This window comes from Athene noctua, chromosome 1, assembly GCF_965140245.1.
Source record: "Athene noctua chromosome 1, bAthNoc1.hap1.1, whole genome shotgun sequence".
NCBI lineage: Eukaryota > Metazoa > Chordata > Aves > Strigiformes > Strigidae > Athene > Athene noctua.
This window is the reverse complement of record NC_134037.1, coordinates 22479217-22501052: the sequence shown is the minus strand read 5'-3', so window position 1 is coordinate 22501052 and position 21836 is coordinate 22479217. Positions and strand designations below refer to the sequence as shown.

Below are 21836 nucleotides of genomic sequence, written 5' to 3'. Positions count from 1 at the left end.
ATTCTAATACAGATTGGATCTGAACTTTCTTGCTGCAGATAATAATTTTGTTCAAAAGTTTTGATGCAGTTCAAAATGAAGAAAAGAACCTATGAAACAATTTGAATTAGCACAGATTTCAATAAAGCTGAAATACATCATCTGAAATTGAATCATAGAAACATTTCTACATAGTTCAGGTACCGTGTGTATACTATAATAGTTTTCCATTTTTAGCACAGATTGGTGTAGTGTAATGTTCATGGAAAGAGAAGAGAGGAATTTTGAAAATTATATGTAAAATAGTATTTTAAACTATTTTTACCATATACGTTAGTTTTACCCTCCTTAAATGATACTGAAATTTATGATTTATTGTATTCTCCTTTCCCCTGAGTCAATATCAATATATGTCCAGTAAGGGGAGTGTTAGAAGAAAAAAAACAAAAACAAAAAAACAACAACTTGTTAATATAAGATTATGATCTTGACTACTGAAATCAAAATTTGTATTTATCTGGGTTACTGAAACCATAAAATACCCAATCAGGAATTATACATATAGGAGTAATCTCATATATCACATCTGATATACAGAAAAAGAAAAAAAAAATAATAATTATGTTGTGTTCAGGAATTACTGTTCTTCTACATAGTGAAAGAGGACATTCTATGCAGTACTGTCTGTACAGCATGTTGCAAAGAAGTTCCCCTCAACTCTGCAATTAGTGTCAACAGATTAAGTGCTATTTTATGTTGTCAGGCACCAAGATTTGCACATTAATGAAATGTCAAATTCAGCATACTATTAAACATATGATACATTGCTGTAGAAAAATATTGATAAATGTTTATCTTCTTTTTGAACTTCAACATGAAATGCAAGAAAATAACCATTTGAAGCAGATGATCACTAGAAGTCTTGGCATATGCTGCAAAAAAATGGTATAGGTCTGAAGATATGAATTAGAAAACTTTGGTATTTGTGATGAAAAAATTAGAATCATATCACGTGTGTACATGATAGCAGTTAAAGAAGGTAAATCAGCTATGAAAATGCACATCTTAAAGCTCTTAATATAGTTTTCTCATTAAAACTTTTATCAAAACAAAGCAAAAGCATTTAAAAACCTTTTTTTAGGAAAAATATCACTTCAGCAACAGAAAACCATACTAAAAGTCTGCATGCACAATTCACACACAAGATCTGCTCACTGTGGTAAGGAATTAAGTGCCTATAAATCAGTGTTGAATAATACTCAGAGTTCAGATTCTAGGGTACCTTTGAGAATTAGTTTTTAAAAGTACAAAACAGTTTAGAAACATCTTCTATGCTTCTTAGATATTGTATTTCCACCTAAATTTATCTTTTCTACAATTTTTTAAAGCACAGAGCTGTTACACTTCGTAGACAACCAGTTGGTGGCTTGGGCTTAAGCATAAAGGTATGGATAACTACTCATTTTTTCTTTTAATTTTTAGTACCACTTCAGTCTTTATTGAGATCTCATGGTTATTACACATCTTTTACAGGGTGGTGCTGAGCACAAAGTGCCTGTCGTCATATCAAAAATATTTAAAGACCAAGCAGGTAACATATCTTTCTTTTTACTTATATAGTAGTGTAGTATATGTGAGAGGGGTTTTTTTTGTAAATTAAATGTTCTTTGAACTGAAAATGAAAAGCTTCACACTATTTTTAAGCCTTTCTATAAACATCCAAAGCGTCAATGTGACTTTGTGTTGAATTTAAAATCTTCAGTCTTTAGGACCTTGAAATTTTACTGGTAAGTATTGGGTTCAGAAAACATATTTTTTACTGCAGTAAGACAGTTGTGTTTTAAACAAAACATTAAAAGTTAGTTGTGAAAATAAAGCTATTACATAGGAAATCTGTTGATGTACTTAACTTTAATAACCCAGAGGATAAAAAAATCTGACATACTTTTTCTCCACACAATAATTCACTGCTCTGTGGTATGATTAACTGTGCCGAGTTGCAGACACAGAGTGGTTTGTAATATTTATTATGGTGATGATAACACAAGGACTAAATCAGTGTAGTCTAACCCAGCTAAGTGTTTTATTATATCTAGCAAAAGGAGCCTTTGGGGGACCATGTCAGACCTTGGACTGATCTTGGCAAATAGGAGAACTGCTTTGGAAAACAAAGGGGCCCTTCAGGAAGGAAAAGAAGAACTGTTGCACATGGGTGGGCAGTGTTTTGCAAGGTGAACTAAGGACCTTAGCTGATCAAAATCAAAGTCATATTTCTTGGATGGACACAAATATGGGGACTACTTTGTTCTTTGCTGGGGCGTTCTTTTACATATTTGAATTTTTGTCATGTTTCTGTGGTAAGTTTCTATGTGTTTCCTCTCTTCTCTAGAATAAATCTACCCATGTCATGTAATCTTACCTGCAAGAAAAGACAGCACTGCACTGTGACCCTCAGTGCATGTCCTGCTTCTTAGAGGACTCAGAGCCACTGACATGATCCTTTGAACTCATCAGCCTCTCTTCCTGCTTTGCTGCAGTGGAGATGAAGCACATTTGCTTGGCACCATACTGAGCCTTGTGCTTTACTAGATTGCAGGCTGTGCTTCTTTTTCTCCTCTGCATTTTCTTCAGTGGTTCCCTGTTTTGCTTGAAATATAATACCCAAACTTGGTAACCCATTTTCAGCTGATATCTAGAGAATATTGAATGGATTTTCTATGCCAGTATCCTGTTGGAAGGACTGCTTCAAGTTTCCTGTGTACAGTACTTATATATATTTCAGTATGATAATTCCTTTTACTATATTGTTTCTGCAGTGAGGAAGAGAAGGTGTTTTTATGTCAATTGTGTTGTTTTATATGAAACAATAATAAGCACCTTGAATACACAGCATAATAAACCATGCTAAGAAAATAAATGTATAATAATAATAAAATTAATATAAACATTCAGCTCTAAGGAAAGTAATTTAGGAAATTAATGACCAACAAGGTAAGCTATCTCCTGCCCTCTTAGGACGTAGTACTTTTAATCAAGGTTAGTAGCGAGTTTGTATATAAAATACTTACATGCACAGTTTTGTACATTGTAGGTAGTTTTTCATCAACTGCATTTATTTGTAGATTAACAAGTGCAACAGCAATTTTATGGGGTCAGCTGGTTACTTCAAATATGAAAATCTCTCCTTAGAAGATACTTGTTTTAAGATATCGTAACCTTGTGTCCAAGGAAGCCCCAGAGTGTGTATCAGTCTTAGGAGAGGCAGTCTCATCTCTGTATCACCATCTCTGCTGTATCACAGTAAGCCCACATGCAATGTTTCTGGCTGAATCCGTGAATGGCATAAAGACACTGACACACCTGGCAAGGTATGAAGAAAGTAGTCTGTATACTATCAGTTGTGTCACCGACATGAATAGGAGAATCTCAGCCCTGAATTCAGTTTGTGCTGAGGTTGGGTCAGGTGAATTCCTGAGGTCCCTTCTAGCTTGAGTGATTCTGCAACTTATTTAGCACTGCAGATGCTAAAGATGAGAGATATGTGATACAAATGCTTTTTGTGGCATGTTGCTTCCTGCGCTCCCATTCTGGTTAATGAATGTCTGTGCAACAGAAAACATTGTAGAGTTTTTGTTTATCTGTTTCTTCTGGAAAATTAGTATTTCTAAAAAGCATCAAAAGATTCTGAGAACATTTTTGGAATTACAGAAACTTTGTGTACTGCAAATCTTTTGATATGATTTCAAAAGTCTCAGTGTCGCTGTTCTTCATATAGGAAAAAGATAATAACAGACTGTTCACAGCATTACTTCGGTAGTATCATATTTAATTGGTAATTAATAGTATTGAAGAGAATATAGCCAAATTTAATTCACAGATGACCTTGAGGGAATATTTCTGTTTTAAGATTTTAGTGCTTTAATGTTAGAGGAAGCAATCTGGTAATAATATTTAAGAGAAAATAGCAACAGTGTTCTAAGAATATGTGCATTCTTTCTCCCTATATATATATACATGAATGCACACATACATAATTAAATATATATATATATATATTTACATATAAAAGAATATCTGGAAAAATATTTGTGTTGGATCTAAAGAGAGAAAATGTTAAGCATGAGGGAGAGATGAGACTCTTACAGATTTATCTCAAACGAAATTTCGGACTGAACATCTGTATGTTCATAATATGAATAAATCACCAATGGACTTTCATCATACAAGGTACTCATAACGATAGGCTAGCTTCAGAAGTGGCTTTGAGTTAAGATTAGTTGCTGCTTCAAGCAAGTATACTGACTTTAAAAAAACCCCTCTTTTATCATGCAGTAACATTTGAAAATACATCAGTTACCTGATGAAAAAGGGAATTCTTAACAAGAATTGTACTATGAAGGATTTTACTATATTGTGTCGTTGAGTAAAATATCTGAATTTATGTGAGTGAAATTATCCTTAACTGACTAAATTACTGATTTCCTGATTGTCTGATAACTTGTGATACTTTCTGTGAAATTTTATGCCTGTTATATGACAACACTGCAAAATCATATTTCCAATCTTATTTTGTTTGTATACAATACTATTTTGTAGTTCCAAAGCTAGAAGTAGAATAGAAGTAGAATAGAATAAAGCAGATGCTGCTTTTTATATTGGTACAACCCTTGTGTATCATAAATAATGTCAACTATATTTGTACTCTATTTTCAAATATAGGAGAAGTGATTTTGTTGGTATTGACCTAAGCAGCAGCTGAAGTCATCTGCACTTCAGTTGCTGAGATAGGGTGAACATTTCGGTTGGATTTGATTTCATTATTCAACACAAGCAGTTCTGTAGCAGCAGTAGTAATAAATACTATTCTTACAGTTTTGACTCGCTTAGAGACCTCTCAGCTGTGATCATTGTGTTTATAACTTTCAAATTAACTTTCAAATTAAGTTATACTAGATCACTCTATTCTATAAGGCTTTCCTGAACAAGTTCACCGAAACATACACAAAATCTCAATTCAAGAGATTGAATCCAAACATTTCTGGAAGACAAGATTAAATGGTCATTCTGTGCTGGACACTAATGTCCAGTGTATTACAAATCACAGTAAAGAATGTCCTGAGTTTTCCCCTGAGCACATGACCTCCTCAACAGTATTAAGAGCAAGAAAGTTTTGTTAATGCTGATGACTCATCACCGAGTTTATGACTCTTACATTTTTCTGTGGATTCTATCTTCCATTCTAACAAAAGTTTTATTTTTTTCATAGAACCAAAACTTATGCTAAAGTTAATTTCAGAGGTACAAAAGTCCTGTACCAGACAGAATGAGAACAAGTAAATGCAAACACATTTATAAGTTCAAAAGTAAAGTTCTATAATTAGTAATTATTTCACTTCCAAAGAAGGATTTTTTTCTCTTACCCATATATCAAAACATACAGTAGACTCAGTGTATTAGCAACATTACTAATAATCTCCCAGATTATGAAAAGATACTATTGATGTTGAAGCTTCTCAGTAAGATTTTCTAAGACTGATTCATGCATTCTCTATTTTTTTTTAAATGTAATTTAATACAGTATTGCTTTTCATCTATTTTCCTCTTGAAACTGGCTTAAGATAGAGTAAATTGTTGTACAATAGTTGGTGATTTGCTAATAGCTTCTAGGTGTGTATTATTTTTATATATATTCTATAATTAGTATTAACAGTTTATTTATAGTAAAGACTGCAGAGTCTTGTTGGAGAGATGGATGTAGAACAGGATGAAGAGTCCTGTTCTCAGAGGTGTGTAACTGAATATCCTGAACTTTTAATGGAATCAGATCATTCAGGCTTACTTGTACAGTGAACCTAAGATATTTTGTCAGATCCATTAAATACACTTTAAAGAATCCTTATACATAATATATGGTTAAAATGATGAGCTTTCATGTGTTTACATATTTATTTCTATTATCTGTTATTCCCATTTTTAATTACTAAAGAATCTTGATGAATTTGTGCAATCTAAATAGTAGAGGCTATGAAAAAAAAAAAAAGGGCTTTGAAATCTAACCTCATCGTAAATACAAGTGACTTGCTGCATACAGTATTGGAAATTTTAATTGTATAAACATAAATAAATCAGATTTCCAGTTTATGTTGCAGAATTATCAAGTTAGCAATCACATTTCGTTACCTTGATGCAGCTTTCCATTTTTGTGAGACCTGCTGTAATTATCTGGCTACTACTGTGAGCTCTGCTGGTATCTCATACAACATGTGGAGTCAGACAAACAGCAGTGGTGAAACAGAACAGTGGGTTCAGCTCACTGAGACGTGATGAAAATAGTTAAAGAAAATTAAAGAAAACTTAACAGAATAAGGACAGTTTGCATTTTGCCAGTTTCACAAAAGATCCTCTCTTGAGAGCCAAAATTAGTTAAAACCTTAATTTGAAAGCATTTTCCCAACTTCTGTGATAAATGGTGACTTGTAACTTGCATTCTGCTGTACTGAAAAGTCTTCTGGTTTATGTGTTTAGCCTGTTTCTACTGGGGATGCCAGGCAGATCCCTGTCAGGATTGGAACAAACTCAGGACATTCAGCCATTGAAACATTCTTGGCTTAAAACAGTGTGCTCTGCAAACACAGACTGTGTCCAAATATCACATCCTGGCTGCCTGCGTTCAGAACCATCTGTTTGGAGGACATGGTGTCAGTTTCATGAGGGCTTTTAAGTTTCACTTACACTTATGTGCCAAGCAAAGATGGTTTAGTATGGAAGTATATGTGATAGTTCCTCTGGTCATCCCCCAGGGTGGTATAACTAGGGTAACCAAGCCTAGTGAGAACAAATTGGTGAGCGTGAGGCGAGATTACAGTTAAGCTACACAACATGGTTACATTTGTAGCTGACGTTCTTCATCCCTACAGCTGTACTCATCTTTGCTTCATCAGCCTTGGAGATTCATTCCACTGAGCCAGCAAGGTCAAGATTAAGGATGAGTTAAACCCAAGTGGAGGTATTTGCATTTATAAGGAAATCAAAATGGATCAAAACTTTGTGTAATGCCTTACACTAATGAAAGTGAAGACTGAACATCTTTGAACATAAGAAAGGCCTCATTTGAACATAAGGCATTTGAAGCTGGATGGTATTTAATATTTGTACACTGTTTCCTAATATCATTTACAAATTTCTTATTTTTTTAAAGGATTATTCTTACTTTCTGTCATTAATTTTTAATTATCTTTGCCAGTGTTATTTTTCTTTATTACTGGAAAGGTAATGATATCTGAAGATAGCATCTGCTCACTGTTTTCTCTCTTGGACCTATGCCTCCAGCTCTAAATTTATTTTCAGAAGGAACAGAAAAACATCTTGGCATTTTGGATTTCTTTTTTTATTGTTGCCTACTTGAGACTAGGCAGGCCACAAAAAGCAGTACCTCAATAGAAAGGACATCTTAATGAACTGTTAAAGATCAGTCAGCAAGTAAGAGGAAGGTGCTTTGATCCCTGATTCAGGAAAGAATTTTTATTTAACCTAATCGTTAAGAGCAATACTTAAGGTCCAATGATACAAATAGCAGTCGTATATTTAGTGAGAAGCATATAGGTAGATGAATTCTTGAGTTGTAGCTCTAGAAAATTTGTACTACTGGGATTTGTTTTGAGGGTTAAATGCTGAAGCAAGAGACTTAAATTACTGACCTAAATCTAAAGAACTCTTTGGGTAGAAGGATGCAGAGACTTAATTTGTAAATGTTTATTTAACTGAACAGGCATATACTTAAAATAACATCTCATAAATGTTTTTAAGATGGTAATGTTTTCATGGTTACAATGAAATGCATATTTTTATGCATTAAAATTATTCATAAATAATTCCTGGACAGAAGAAGATTTAGGATGAAATATTTGTAAGCTTCACTTAGAAGTTTTGTTTTATTGTAGAATTTGTATTAATTTTCTTAATGGGATTTAAAACTTTGATGAATCCAGAACTCATTTTTACAGAGAAAACTAAAGCATTCCCATTTTAGGTCTGTTTGAATTATTTTTTTTTTCATTCCTTAGGTTTGGCTAAAAAACAGAAGCAGTGAATTAGCTGTCCAGCTCTAGATCTAGGCAGTTGCTGATGTACTTTCCCAAAATGAGGCTTTATATGTGTATACATATATATGTGTGTGTGTGTCTAAAAATGTGTGCATTATGTTCCTGATACTGAATAATGCTTTTCTGTTAAGTGTGTAAAGAAATTGTATTCAAAGAGCATATTAATGAGAAATTCTTCATGCATGTGAAGAAGATCAAATTTCAATAAAAGATCGTTAGTTTTGCTTAACAGCTACGTTAAAATATAAAAATATTTCTGGAAATTGTATTTCAGTTCTGTAGGGTTTTATGATGAATATTCTCTTTGGAAGGTCCATTTTTCAGTTTATGGAACAAAAACATAGAAAATCTGAAAAACATTATTTGTAATTTCAGTGGACCTCTAATGTTACGGTTGTCATTCTTGTACTCTAATCTAAATAGAGGAAGGTATGAGAAATGCATTATATTGTTTCAGTTGTCATCTGTTCCAGGTAGCAGTTGAGTGAATAAACCGTGGCTTTAGGATGCCACTGACAAGTACAGTTTCTGTTCTTTCTTCCATTCACCTACCTCTGATTGACAATGCAGTTCCCTTATGAACTGCAGAAATCTAATGAAACAGTACTTAAAGTTACTATTTGAATTTTTTACCACTATGGTCCAGGCTGAAGAAAAAGGTTAATGTTAATTATTTTGTGCAGAGGAATGAGAGAACTGTATAGTATGTTTTCATTCAGATAATATGTTCAGGAGTGAACTGCCTTAAGTCCCTCTGAGGATGGATGGTATTTTGGACTTTGGATTTGGAGCTTGCTTTTAGCACAGTGCTTTGGTACAGAAACTGGAGAAGCAAGCAGCTGGACAGAAAACATCTTGTAGCAGTAACAAAGATTCCCATTGTACTGAAAGATACTGATTTAAATCAGACTAAAGCTCATTCAGATTATTTTGGGGCCGAAGCAGTCAAGAATCATACAGAATATTTGATGGAAAAAGCAAATGTAATGACTGTTCTGCTTGGAGATAATGTCACATGGAATAATACGAGAAATTTAATATCATTGGCAGTTTCAGAAAAGTTCTTTGGTCTTTTCACTGTTCTTATCTTCCCTTATTGACTTCTGAATTAAAGACTTTTTAGGCAATTTTAGGAACTAGAACTCCTCTCTTCTTGTAACTTATTTAAACCATGTATTTTTGCTACTTTTGGCATCCTCCTTTAGTCTCTGAATTTGTTTTCCAGTTATCACTTCTACAGCATTTAAAACTTTTTGGCATACTATAACAGAATTTAATGGAATCTTAGTTACATATTTTGGAAGAAAAGATTGAAGAGGCCAGATTATAATTTATTTCTTTATATAATGTTACCTATTCATAACTTCTCTCACTTCATGTTATTCAGCTCAGGAAGCCTTTTACATATGATATTAATCATATGTCTATGAGAGCTAATCTTGTGCCGTAGAATATTGCAATTGTGTGATCAGGTTTATCTTCCTTTACATGGTACTACATTCCTTTGGCAATTTATTCTAGTGATTAATTAATTTTTAAATGCACACAGCTATTTTTACTTGAAAAATATTGTAATAATTCTGAAAATATTATCAAGTTTAGATTGATCATACACATAGAATACCTAGGAGCTTCTAACACTACTAACCGTATTCCTAAAAATACCACATTTTTGCACAGTCGCTTTTCACTGACTCTTAATGGAGTAACATTTTTTAAACTAAAATTTAACTTATTCATGGTTACAACTATTGCTTTTGCATCTTAATTATTGCTACTTTTTTTTCTGAATTATGTCCACATAAGATGATGCACAAGGTTTTTTACTTTTATTTTCAAACTCAAAGGACTTACTAGCTGTGGTTAGGCAAGTATCCCAAGTAATAAATGACAGTATTAATGTAGCACTTTCAAGTTTTCTGAAGATACGTTTTAAAAAATTCTGCTTTACGTTTCTTAAAGTTACATCTTAGCTGCCATGACTTTTCTTAAAAAGGCAAAAATTGAAACTACTCAGACTATTAATGTTCTAATTTTGTTTCCTTACTTTGAGTATTGATACTTTTCTATAAAGGCAAAATCAAATAATCAAGAACTAATTTGCTAAATGCATGTAAAACTGGAAGTATTTTTCTCTAGTGAGAATTCATCATGATAACAATTCTGACATTCTCTGATGCAACACCTACAGGCTAATCTGAGCTACATTAGGCCTCTTTCCTTCATTAAAATAACCTGTTATGTCTAGGTTTTCTTCACTGAGTTCATACTATAATGTTACTTGTTTGGAAATGCCTACAGGAATCACATTGCCGTTTGGTTTGGCTTTACGATCTTGCACCAAGACATGCAAATACCTGTACTTCTGCAGGAAACTCAGACCCTCTGAATGTTCTTGTTTCCTAAGGCAGGTCTAAAGTCTGTTTAGTCACCATGTATGCTGGTATTTTTTACAGATCATGTGATGAACTGGAAATGCAGCTTATGTCACAAACCTGTTTGCAATCAGAAAACAATCTGAAAGCCTTTTAATAATATTTGCTTTAGTTACTGCTAAGTGTTAAATGATAGAAATAAAACTGAACTTCAAAACATCTTTCTATACTGTTTTCAAAAGCACATTTAAATAAAAATAGTGTATGCCCAAGACTTTTCCAGATTCTAGTCTTCTCAGTTTTGGTATACATGCAGCCATTGTCCCCACCAGATCAGTAAAAAAATGGCAAATTTTGTCTGTGACATTAGGCGATCGTAACAAAATGGTATTTTGAATTTGGCCTCAGAAAATAGTTATATAATATCATCTGCCTTCTAAAAGTCATGGCAGGGAATAAAAGGATTTGGGTTTTAAGGTTAAGGTTCCTTAATGCCCATTGGTATGCTTTTGATAGTCCTAACTCTTCCCTCCTCCAGGCTGAACAGTCCCAGCTCTCTCATTCTTTCCTCACATGAAAAGGTGCTCCAGTCCCTTCATCTCCATGGTTCTTCACTGGGCTTGCTTCAGAAAGACCACATCTTTCTTGTACTGGGGAGCCCAGAACTGGACAGAGCACTCCAGGTGTGTCTCACCAGTGCTGAGTAAAGGGGAAGGATCACCTCCCTCCACCTGCTGAGAGCACTCCTCTTTATGCTGGAAGGATGCTGTTTCTGAGAGCCCCTTGTTGATTCACGGCCAGCAAGCTGTCCGCCAGGGCCCTCAGATCCTTCTCAACATCCTGTTGATAATAACAGCAGTACTTGTGTATACCCAAAATATGATGGAGTCTACAGTACATTTTGTAATTTAGTCTTTTCCAGGAATGTGTGCAGTTGTTTGGAGTGAAGTGCCTTTCTCATTCTCAACACAAAAGCCATTTCCTTTCCAGTAAATAATATCAATTTATTTAACAGTAGTTTCTAAGAAATTATGGAAAACACAATAGTGGTATTTTCAGTAATGTAAAGCCAGAAATTAATGTCACAAACTGGCATGGAATTTGGCTAAACTATTGAGACAAACATTGCTATCACTGTAAAAAGTGATAAATCATCTCAAATTCCTCATAACTTGTTCCAGTTGCATCTCAAAAACAAGAGTGTCTTCTGGAAGTGTATTTTTGCTTACACTCATGGAAAGGCATTAGTTCAACAAGGAATTTGTGCCTTGAGCAAAACTTATTGACTCAGAAAACATAAATTTTTGCAGCAGCAGTTATTTTATGGGCTTCTTATCCAAGTATTCAGCCAACCTAATCTTGTCTAGTTCTTTGGAATGTGATGCAACTACATATCAAGATACGGTAAAAGGTTTAATACCCAGATTGATTTTATACTAGTGTAAGATCAGAATTTACAGTGTTTAGATATGTTTTTTTCCTCTTGGCAATATTATGTCAGGTAAGGTCTCCTGATTTTACAGATTCATATGTTTGTCCTCTGCATCTGTCTGTAGTACTGCAATAATCTTGGGGTAGTAAATAAATAAGTAAGAGTTATAAAACTATTTTCAAGTATGTGCCAGTGCGGAAGAGAAAGGAAGCCAAAAACAAAATTAGGCAATTCTTAATTAAAATACGAAGTCTAGATTTTTGCTCTCTGCTTTATTGTCACCACAGAGCAGTAAGAAATAATATTTAATTAATTGTGTTCCTTTCTTTAAAGAGTTTTATTTTTTTTGTATGCTTCCTTTGATTTTTCTATCCTAATAACTACACAATTTTTATAAGGAACAAGATAATAATTTTCACTTTTGAACACAGGAATACCATCTTTTGCTATAATTTGTGTTTTCCCAATTTTTCCCATATTGGAGCTTCTAATAGGAGTGGCAAAAGTAGTTGCCTTTTGACCAATATACCCATTCAGTCTCTGTTTGTACCTCTTGCACACCTAAGTTTTTCAGCTAGGATCCCTGCCCATGACTCTACCAACCATTCCAGTGTGACAAGAAAAACACAGCCATATGTTGTCTAAAGGACCCTACCTGGTGCAGTGGATAGAACAGAAAAAGACTATGTTTATTAGTATTTCTTTAAATGGAACAAAACTGGAAGAAATTTACAGTTGCTAGCATGCACATTGTCCTAGATAATTCTTTGTGTCTGTTGCATGCACGTGCTGCCATATGCCAAACTGTAAGGAAAACTATGTCCAGAGTGATCAGTTCTTGTTCAGAAGCTTGGAAGAAAGGTAGAGTCTTTCTAGGTGATGCTTATGGTGCCTGTGTATTGTTATAGTTCATGTTCTTCTTCATATAGTCCAAGCTGAAGAGAAAACAGTTCTGACTTCCCAGGCCAAACCAGTTTTGTCTTGTGTTAACTTTACAGATACAACACTCTATTCTATGCAGCTGTGCAAAGTGCCAGCTAAAATACTGTTCTGCAGGATGTCTTCAGCTTTTCAACAGTCCCTTAACCTATTCCCAGAGCAGCATTTTTATTCACTGGTCTGTAAGTCAGCAGGAGATTCGTTATGCCATTAAGGCATTCATGACCAGGGTATTCAGGAGGATCAGTGGCAATTTCTGTAGCACTGCTGAATCTCCTGCTCCTTAATTCATATAAGGCCCATTATTATCTTGCCAAACCCATGCTCCCTGCTACATCCAGTCTTTGTTTATTCCGGTGTCCAGTACCTGTCTCACCTTTGTCATCTTGTGCATCTCTCACATGGAATTGATTTGTATAATGTGTTGAGCTTCAGTGCTTCAGGCTTCTGGACACTTAGATCTGGAATTGACTTCTTGATGGGTAGATATGGTACTTTTAGGAACACAAAATGATCTCCTTCTTCTTGTTCCATAGGCACTGAGAAGAAGTGGAAAGGGAAATCCCAGTTCCCCATCTGCCACTTAATTCAGCATGGGGAACCTGGCACATCAGAATAATTACATGGGTATTTCATGAAATGCATTGTATTATTGTGTGACCTACATCTTTTCTTTATATGATAAACTGGACATGTATAAAGAAGAAGAAAACTAAACTAAGGAAACCCCATGGTCAAAAATAGAAAATTTGAAAGATTTTATTTAAACAAAGTGAAATTTAACTAACACCTCTAAAAAGTTTTTTAAAATGCCTCTAAAGAGTTATGTTCAGTTTTTAAAATTTCCCTAACAAGATAGTTTTCAGCATTTGAGTTCATACAGCTGTGCTTTAAAACATAGATTGCAAAAGTAGAACTGTTTTCATGCATCACTAATAATGTCAGAGGACATAATACCTGGTATGATTCTGGAATTCAACAAAAACTCAGTGAAAATCACAGAATCATAGAATGGTTTGGGTTGCAGACCTTAAAGACCATCTAGTTCCAACCCCCCTGCCATGGGCAGGGACACCTTCCACTAGCCCAGGTTGCTCAAAGCCCCGTCCAACCTGGCCTTGAACACTGCCAGGGAGGGGGCAGCCACAGTTTCTCTGGGAAACCTGTGCCAGTGCCTCACCACCCTCACAGTAAAGAACTTCTTCCTTAGATCTAAATCTACCCTCTTTCAGCTTAAAGCAGTTACCCCTTGTCCTATCACTACATGTCCTTGTAAAAAGTCCCTCCTTGTTTTTTCTTGTAGCCCCCTTTAAGTACTGGAAGGCCGCTATAAGGTCTCCCCAGAGCCTTCTCTTCTCCAGGCTGAACAGCCCCAACTCTCTCAGCCTGTCCCTAGAGGGGAGGTGCTCCAGCCCCCTGATCATCTTTGTATCCCTCTTCTGGACTGGCTCAAGCAGGTCCGTGTCTTTCTTGTTTTGGGGTCCCCAGAGCTGAATGCAGTACTCCATGTGCAGTCTCATGAGAGCAGAGTAGAGGGGGGGAATCAACATCCTCGACCTCCTGCTCATGATTCTTTTAATGTGGTCCAGGATATAGTTGACTTTCTGCCTGTGAGCACACATTGCTGGCTCATGTTGAGCTTCACATCAATCAGCACTCTTAAGTCCTCCGGAGAGCTGCTCTCAATCCACTCATCCCCAGCCTGTATTTGTGCTTGGGATTGCCCTGACCCATGGGCAGGACCTTGCACTTCGCCTTGTTGAACTTCATGAGTTTTGCACAGCCCCACCTCTCCAGCCTGTCCAGGTCCCTCTGGATGGCACATCCCTGCCCTCCAGTGTGTCCACCACACCACACAGCTTGGTGTCGGTGAACTTGCTGAGAGTCCACTCAGTCCCATTGTCCATGTTACCAACAAAGATGTTAAACGGTGCTGGTCCCAGTACTTACCCCTGAGGAGTGGAGGAACTCCACTTGTCACTGCTCTCCACTTGGACATCGAGCTGTTGACCACAACTCTTTGAGTGTGACCATCCAGCCAATTCCTTATCCATCATGTCCAGGTCCACCTGTCAAATCTATGTCTCTCCAGTTTAGACAAGGATGTTGTGTGGGACGTGTCATATACTTGCACAAGTCCAGGTAGTTGATGTCAGTTGCTCTGCCCTTATCCACCACCTATCCCTTATGCTTTCCTTCTCTTTCTGTGTCACTTGTGAATTTAATCCATGTACAGCATTTAATCAATATTAAACCCTTTTAAAGATAATTAAGAGGTAAAGTTCATGTAGGACTAATTGTTGTAGGACACACTTCATTTTCTTTTACAACCTTGTCCATTTTTGCTTATTGATACTTTGTGCTTGTTTTCTTTTTGAAGTTTGTTTGGTTTTTTGGGTTTTTTTTTTGGCTCTGTTCAATTCACTTCTACTAAAATACTATTTCAAGTAAAACTTCAAGAGGCATACTGGATTCTAAAAAAGTTATATTTACTGTTTCTCTGAATAAGGATATATGTTCCTTGGTATTCCAAATCTCTTTCTCACGTTGCTTTTAGTACTGATTCATTTTACGCATAGTGACTGATAATTGCAGAGCAGCCTTTCATACAGTCCTTTGTATATGAGGATGTTACCAGTGGGAGAAAAAGTCCCACACAGCATGGAATATTTTACTTAATGTTTTTTTGATGTAGAGAACATGTGACTTAATTAAAGCATCAGTAGATATTTTCAGATTTAATGTATGCCTTAGAGAAACAAGACTGCCTTTTAGTCTTCTCAAGGAGGTTTTTCAACCACTTTATTTCTAGTATACTTGTAAACTGTATTTTAACTTCTGCATTGTAGTGACATGTCCTCTGCAATTTATTTTGTGTAAAATATTTTTGTTAGAAATCATCATTGATTTCAAATTATAGACAACTGGCTAAAACCAAAGTGTTTCATCACAGACTTGCAAGTATATTTTGCCAGAGTACTGTCCCTGGTTGTGATGCCAGCATCCATGGAGGTGTCTGCATTATTGGGTCTCTTGCAGCATAATGCACTTTTGGGCAAATACTCTGATTGTCCCCATTTTGTGCGCTTTGTTTCAGTTCATAGAGCATTTGGTATCGACCACGTAATGATCCTTCTCTCATTTAGTTCTCTGGACAGCTTTGTGTGTAGAGACTCTGCAAACAGGATATAATTGCTTTGTGCTCTTAAACTATAACATTTATTGGCTAACACAGACAGTATGTAGCTGGGGATATTGCGGTACATATCACCCCTATGGAATGACCAGTGAGTGTTTGCTGACAGTCAGGTAAAGCTTCAGCCTGCATTGCTCCCTGGAAGGGATTTGTCTTCAGTGCTGCTGAGTTACCATCCTCCAGCTACCTGGTTTTCTTCATCAAGATTTTACACTTTTTCTTCTTAATGCTTTTCCTCTTCAAGCCTTGAAGAGGAATCTCAAGAATTTTACCTGTGTCTGAAATTTTACCTTTCCTACTTTGCATGGATACTAGTCTACATATTTTATCAGTTGTTAGAACTAGCCTGTTTTCATGAAAGACGTAGACAAGATTATGCAATGTGCTGTTGTGTCATTATGCAGTGGGTCATGGATAGCTGAACATCTGGGAGGGTGGTGATATCTACCTGCCTGCAGATCTTCATGATGTGCTGTTCCATCAGGATCCCATCTTTCACACAGACATTTTCTGACTCAGTATGCTTTCCTTTCTCACCAGCCCTACACTTTTCTGCTTTTACCTCTACAGAAATTCTTTCCAAACTCATCTCTCACATCCCCATTATTTCTTTTATTGTACTTTTTTTTCAATATTGCTGTTTCCAACTGATCTTCCCAATGGCAACATCTGCTTTGGCCTCCCAGAAGAGCCAGCAAGACAGGCCCTCAGGAAAACAACTCTGCCTGCTGCCCACATGTGTCACCCACATCACAGCTGTGGCCTGCAGATCAACTGACTGGTACTTGCTGAAGTATAAGTAAACACATCTGCCTTGCTTCAGTGAGTTGGAGTGTGAGTCCTACTGTGAACCCCACACAGACAGAATAATATCTCAGGATTGGCTTATTAGGGGTGTCCTCCTGAAGCAGGCTGAGAATTTCTCTCCCTGTTACACCTAATTCAGTTGATGTCCAGGCCCTGATTCAAGCTGCAGGGACCATTGCATTACTTGTAAGCAAGGTCTGCTTCTGCATATTGTGGCCTGCTGCAGCTATTACTGGCAGCAGGAGTTCATCACTGCATGACACTGGTGTGCCTTAGGATGGGCTGCGTAGGAGAGCAGAAAGTTTTGTGCAGTAGCTTACTTTGGACAACTTCATATCACCTGGAAGCATTCAGACTGGGAGATTAGTCTACTGATCTGAGTTAAAATCCCTGAAACCCATAGAGTGTGGGTGTAAGGAGCCTCAGTACCAACTGCTTTAATTCCTCATCTATCTCTGTTCTGTCTCATCACTTGCTAATAAGACATACTCAAAATTTCTCCACTCAGTTCTGAGTCAATCACACACAGTGGGCAGGGCATGCATCTTTTGATTTATCCTTTTATGCTTTCCCACAACTGGAATTTCAAACACTTCTTCCTTCTATCTCCAACTGAAGCATGCTCCCACTTCCCTGAAGCAGCCCAGTGTCCCTAACATAAGCATTGAATTAAAAATTATTGACATGTTTTTCAGTATTGGTATATGTATTACTAATATCTTGAACAGAACTTTAGTATTGAGATACCCAAGCTAACGTGCAGCACCTCTAGCAATGTAGGTACCCAGTATAGGCTATTTCACATTGCTTCATGTTTTTGAACTGCTTTAATTCAGTTGCATTTCTGCATATACATGTCCCTTTTCTATACCAGCTATTACAAATTGTGTACATATTTTAAGTACAAAGTAGGATAAAAAGTGCTATGAAGACCAGAGCTTGTAGCGTGGTATTTAAAATAGTGAAATATTTCTAAGTACTGATAAAAGTATGACTAACAAACTGTTCTTTTATCTGCCAAGAGAGTGATGAAAAATCTATTTGAAAGTGAAATTTAATAGAAAAAAACCCACCTATTTTGTACCAAAGGTCCATTTGTAGTGGCAAAGCTATATTGTAGTAATGGTGAGGAAACTCTATGCATTTTTTTCTTTCTTTCTTTCTTACCTCTTTTCATCATTCAAAATACTGTCTTTGTTAGTATTGCATTCTTGAAAGACTCAAGCTGTGACCCTATAAGATCATATATAAGACTAATACGCCTTATTTAATAAAGGTGTATTGGGCCTTCACAGGATCAGAGCCTTACTTTCAATTTATATGTTCCAAGAGAGAAACATTCTCAAGTTGAACAAAAAAAAGTAAAAAACTTAAAAATTAGAGAATACACCTCAAAAAGTCATTGTATCTGTGCAGAATTGTTTGCAGTTCCGTTACATTATTCCCATTAAATCTGTAAGGCAGGAAACATGCAAATTACAGTCGGGAATAATGTATGTTGTTGTTCTCAAGAACAAAGCTAACTCAAACTTCATGTTAAAGAGTTGTATTAAATTCTAGGCACAACCTCTTTAATTATAGCGGTCCCTGTAAATTTGTTCAGGGGGAAAGGAATTGCTAAGTAGTTTCAGAAATTCCCATTTCCCTTTTGTAGAGAATAATGAGAAGTGTGCATCACACTTTCCACATAATTTATTGAAATCCTTCATTAGTGAGAAATGACATTTGTATTCCATATTAAGTAAGTTCTTTGTGCATGGAAAGTAACTCTTAATTTGTTTAAAATTGCTAGGAATCTATTACTTTTATAGGATGAATAGTGATTGCTATGCCATTGGTATTTTCACAAGCAAATCATTTTCAAATGAAGGTTGCAAACAACATGCTAAACCAGTTTCTGGAAGAGAATATAGCATTATTTTTCAGTACTACTTTCAATTAAAATGTACTCCTTCTGTAATCCCACAGCTGACCAAACAGGAATGTTATTTATAGGAGATGCTATAATACAGGTCAGTAAACATTCACTTTTTCTGCAGACATTTGTTTCATACTTGTTTGTATGTTTATTTCATTAACTAACTTACACGTTGCAAATCATTTTCTCCCTATCATATCTGTTTTTAGGTTAATGGTATAAATGTAGAAAGTGCTACCCATGAAGAAGTGGTAAGTGATTCCACTTTGATTTTTTAATGGTGTACAGAATATCCTGTGTCCATACTGTTCTCTCTCACCTTGCTTCATATTACTCTTTTGTACTGTAAAGACACAGTGCTGTAGTCAGGTTTGTCATATATGTGATTTATTAAGAACTTAATTTTGGTTCCTAGCATTTGTTATAGTTTCTGCACTCTTACTGTGACTCTTCTTCATAGTAAGATATATGCACTTGTGGCACAAATATGCCATTCCAGAGTTGAGTCTCCATCATTGCTTACTATAGTTTTTACACCTCTTAGGTAAAATAAGTATTTCAAAGTACAAAATAATGCAAAAATGCAAAATCCTGGTAGGTTGCTTCTCTTCTGTTCAGTGGAGCAAAACTGTTCTTCCCATGTAGGAACTATATTAGTTTTATCAATGAACACACGATTTTTTTTTTTTTTTTTTTTTTTTTTTTTCCTGTAAACTCTACACTGGGCTGCTTGCCATGAAAATTAAATAGAATGCAACGAAAAATTTTAAAAGGCCTTTACTATGCAAGAATTAATGGTGAAAATACGAAAAACGTACATTGCCTTTTTTATGATGCTACTATAAGTACCAAAATGTCCTTTGGATGATAACAATTAGTCTTTCAGGGATTCCAAATAAATGGAATAGTCTTTTATATATATAAATGTATATGTACATATAACATATATATATATATATATAACATATGTATGTTCGTACTGATAGTCCTTATGGATTATGACTTTGGTGTAGTGCCTGATCCACTGGGATTGCAGATGCTGCTAAAGGGTTCACCTGCTGTGGTAGTACATCTTAATGGTAATAAAATTCTCACCTTAGCATTTCAGGAACAGGGATTGACTTAGTTTAGTAAAGAATCTGATTTAACCTACTGTAAAAACAAGACTTTAAAATTAGATTACATGGGGTGGGTGTCATGATTCTTCTCAGGTATTTAAAAACTTTGATTCCCATTGCTTTCAGTGCAATTGAAAGGGACTCAACTCTTGTAGGTCTTACCCCTGCATGCACTGAAAAATAGAAAATCTAATTAATGTTTTGCTACCTGTTTCTAAATGTGCACTTGTGTGAGAACGTGGAGATTCCTGACGGGAAACGTATAGAGGAACACAGTTACTGTATTTGGTGAAACGATGTAACAATTTCAGTTGTGCCATATTTATATTTATAAACAATATACATTATTTTGTGGGCTGTGGTGCACTGCACAGTGCTCCTGTTTCATGTTAAGAATTCTCAAGTGTTACAGAAGTATAGATAATAATAACAATAGCATACAATGTTAAACTTTCTAAATGCTGTGATAAGAATGGAAGGAATCGACAAAGCAGTAATGTTACATGTTTCTAAATTTCATCTTATTCTGTAAGTCATTTTAAGATGTTACTTATCAGATTTTGTGGAAGTTTCTTTATTAGGAAGCAAGAAATGTGCTTAAACATTTGTTGTGATTTGAGCTCAGAGGAAAACTAAGCACCATGCAGCTGCTCACTCACCCCTTCCCCCTGCAGAATGGGTAGGAGAAAATAAAGTGTCAGGAATAGAGGTAAGGACATAGAGAGATGACTTACTCACCCATTAAGGTCGGGGCAAAAGACAGACTTTTTAGGGAAACAAAATGAACATAATTTTATTTCAAACACTAACAACAACTACATTTAACAGACACATCTTAAAAAACACCTTCCCTCACCCCTCCCTTCCTCCCGGGCTCAGCTTTACTCCTGATTTCTCGACCTCCTGCCCTGCAGTAGTGCAGGGGCAGGGAATGGGGGGTGTGGTCAGTCCACTGTTCCTTCCTCCTCAGGAGAGGATTCCTCACATTCTGCCCTGCTCTGGCGTAGCGTCTCTCTCATGAGAGACAGTCCTCCATGAACTTTCTCTGGCATGAGTCCTTTCCACAGGATGCAGCTGTTCCTTAGCTGCTCCGGCATGGGTCAGCCCCACGTGTTGCAGTCCTTCCAGTGCCAAACGACAACAGCGGGGGCTTCTTCCCTCAGAGTCCCAGCCTTCTTCAGGAGCAGCCACCTGCTCTGGTGTGGGGTCCTCCACAGGTTGCAGGTCAGCATCTGCTCTGCTGTGGACCTCCAGGGGTGGCAGGGAGGAGCAGCACTGCTGTCTCACCAGCGGATACAGAGGGTTTCTGCTCCAGCGCACCTCCCACCCCTTCTCCTCCTTTCTTCCAGTGTTGGCACAGATGTTCTCCTCGCAACTCCTCCTCACAGCTCCAGCTCCTGCTCCCAGATTACCCCTCTGAAATATCACAGAGGCACAGCTAATTGGCTCGGCTTCGCTGCAAAGGCTGGTCTGACTTGGAGCCAGGGGAGCTTCAGGAAGCTTCTCATAGGAGGCCACTGCTGTAACCCTCTTGCCCACTACCAAAACTCCTGCCACACACACAAACCCAGCACAACATCAACTGTTTTTGATGGTATCATAGGACTAAGATGCACTTCTGTCTTCAAACCTGAGTGGACATACTGGACACATCCTAACTCCTAGCTGGTACTCCCAGAGGTTATAAGGCTACAGATAATAAATAACTGTAATAAAGAAATATTGTACCTAATAAGGTCATACCCATATGCAAGAAAGAGAATAAAACAGAAAACATGCAGATCTCTACTTCAATCTGGGAGAAGATTAAGGCACACATCTCTTTTTCTTGGTTTTCATGGGAAAACCAGCATGTGTGGGTTGCCGTGACACACTGAGAAGGCCCCTTGCCCAGGATTGTACAGCACACTGTGGAATGCAGTTCCAGTTTCTGCCTAGCTTTTGAATCTGGTGATGTTCAGTTTAGAGCA

General features: G+C 36.5%; 1 protein-coding gene across 1 annotated transcript in view; it reads left to right on the top strand.

The window, feature by feature from the left end:
- The window catches only part of SNTG2 (syntrophin gamma 2), a 306792-nt gene that overhangs the window by 146361 nt on the left and 138595 nt on the right, over positions 1-21836 (top strand). Inside the window, exons 3-6 of the mRNA XM_074922311.1 lie at positions 1368-1424; positions 1513-1570; positions 18799-18842; positions 18958-18999. Of these exons, the coding sequence (XP_074778412.1) occupies positions 1368-1424; positions 1513-1570; positions 18799-18842; positions 18958-18999 (201 nt within the window). The remainder of the gene's footprint in view (positions 1-1367; positions 1425-1512; positions 1571-18798; positions 18843-18957; positions 19000-21836) is intronic.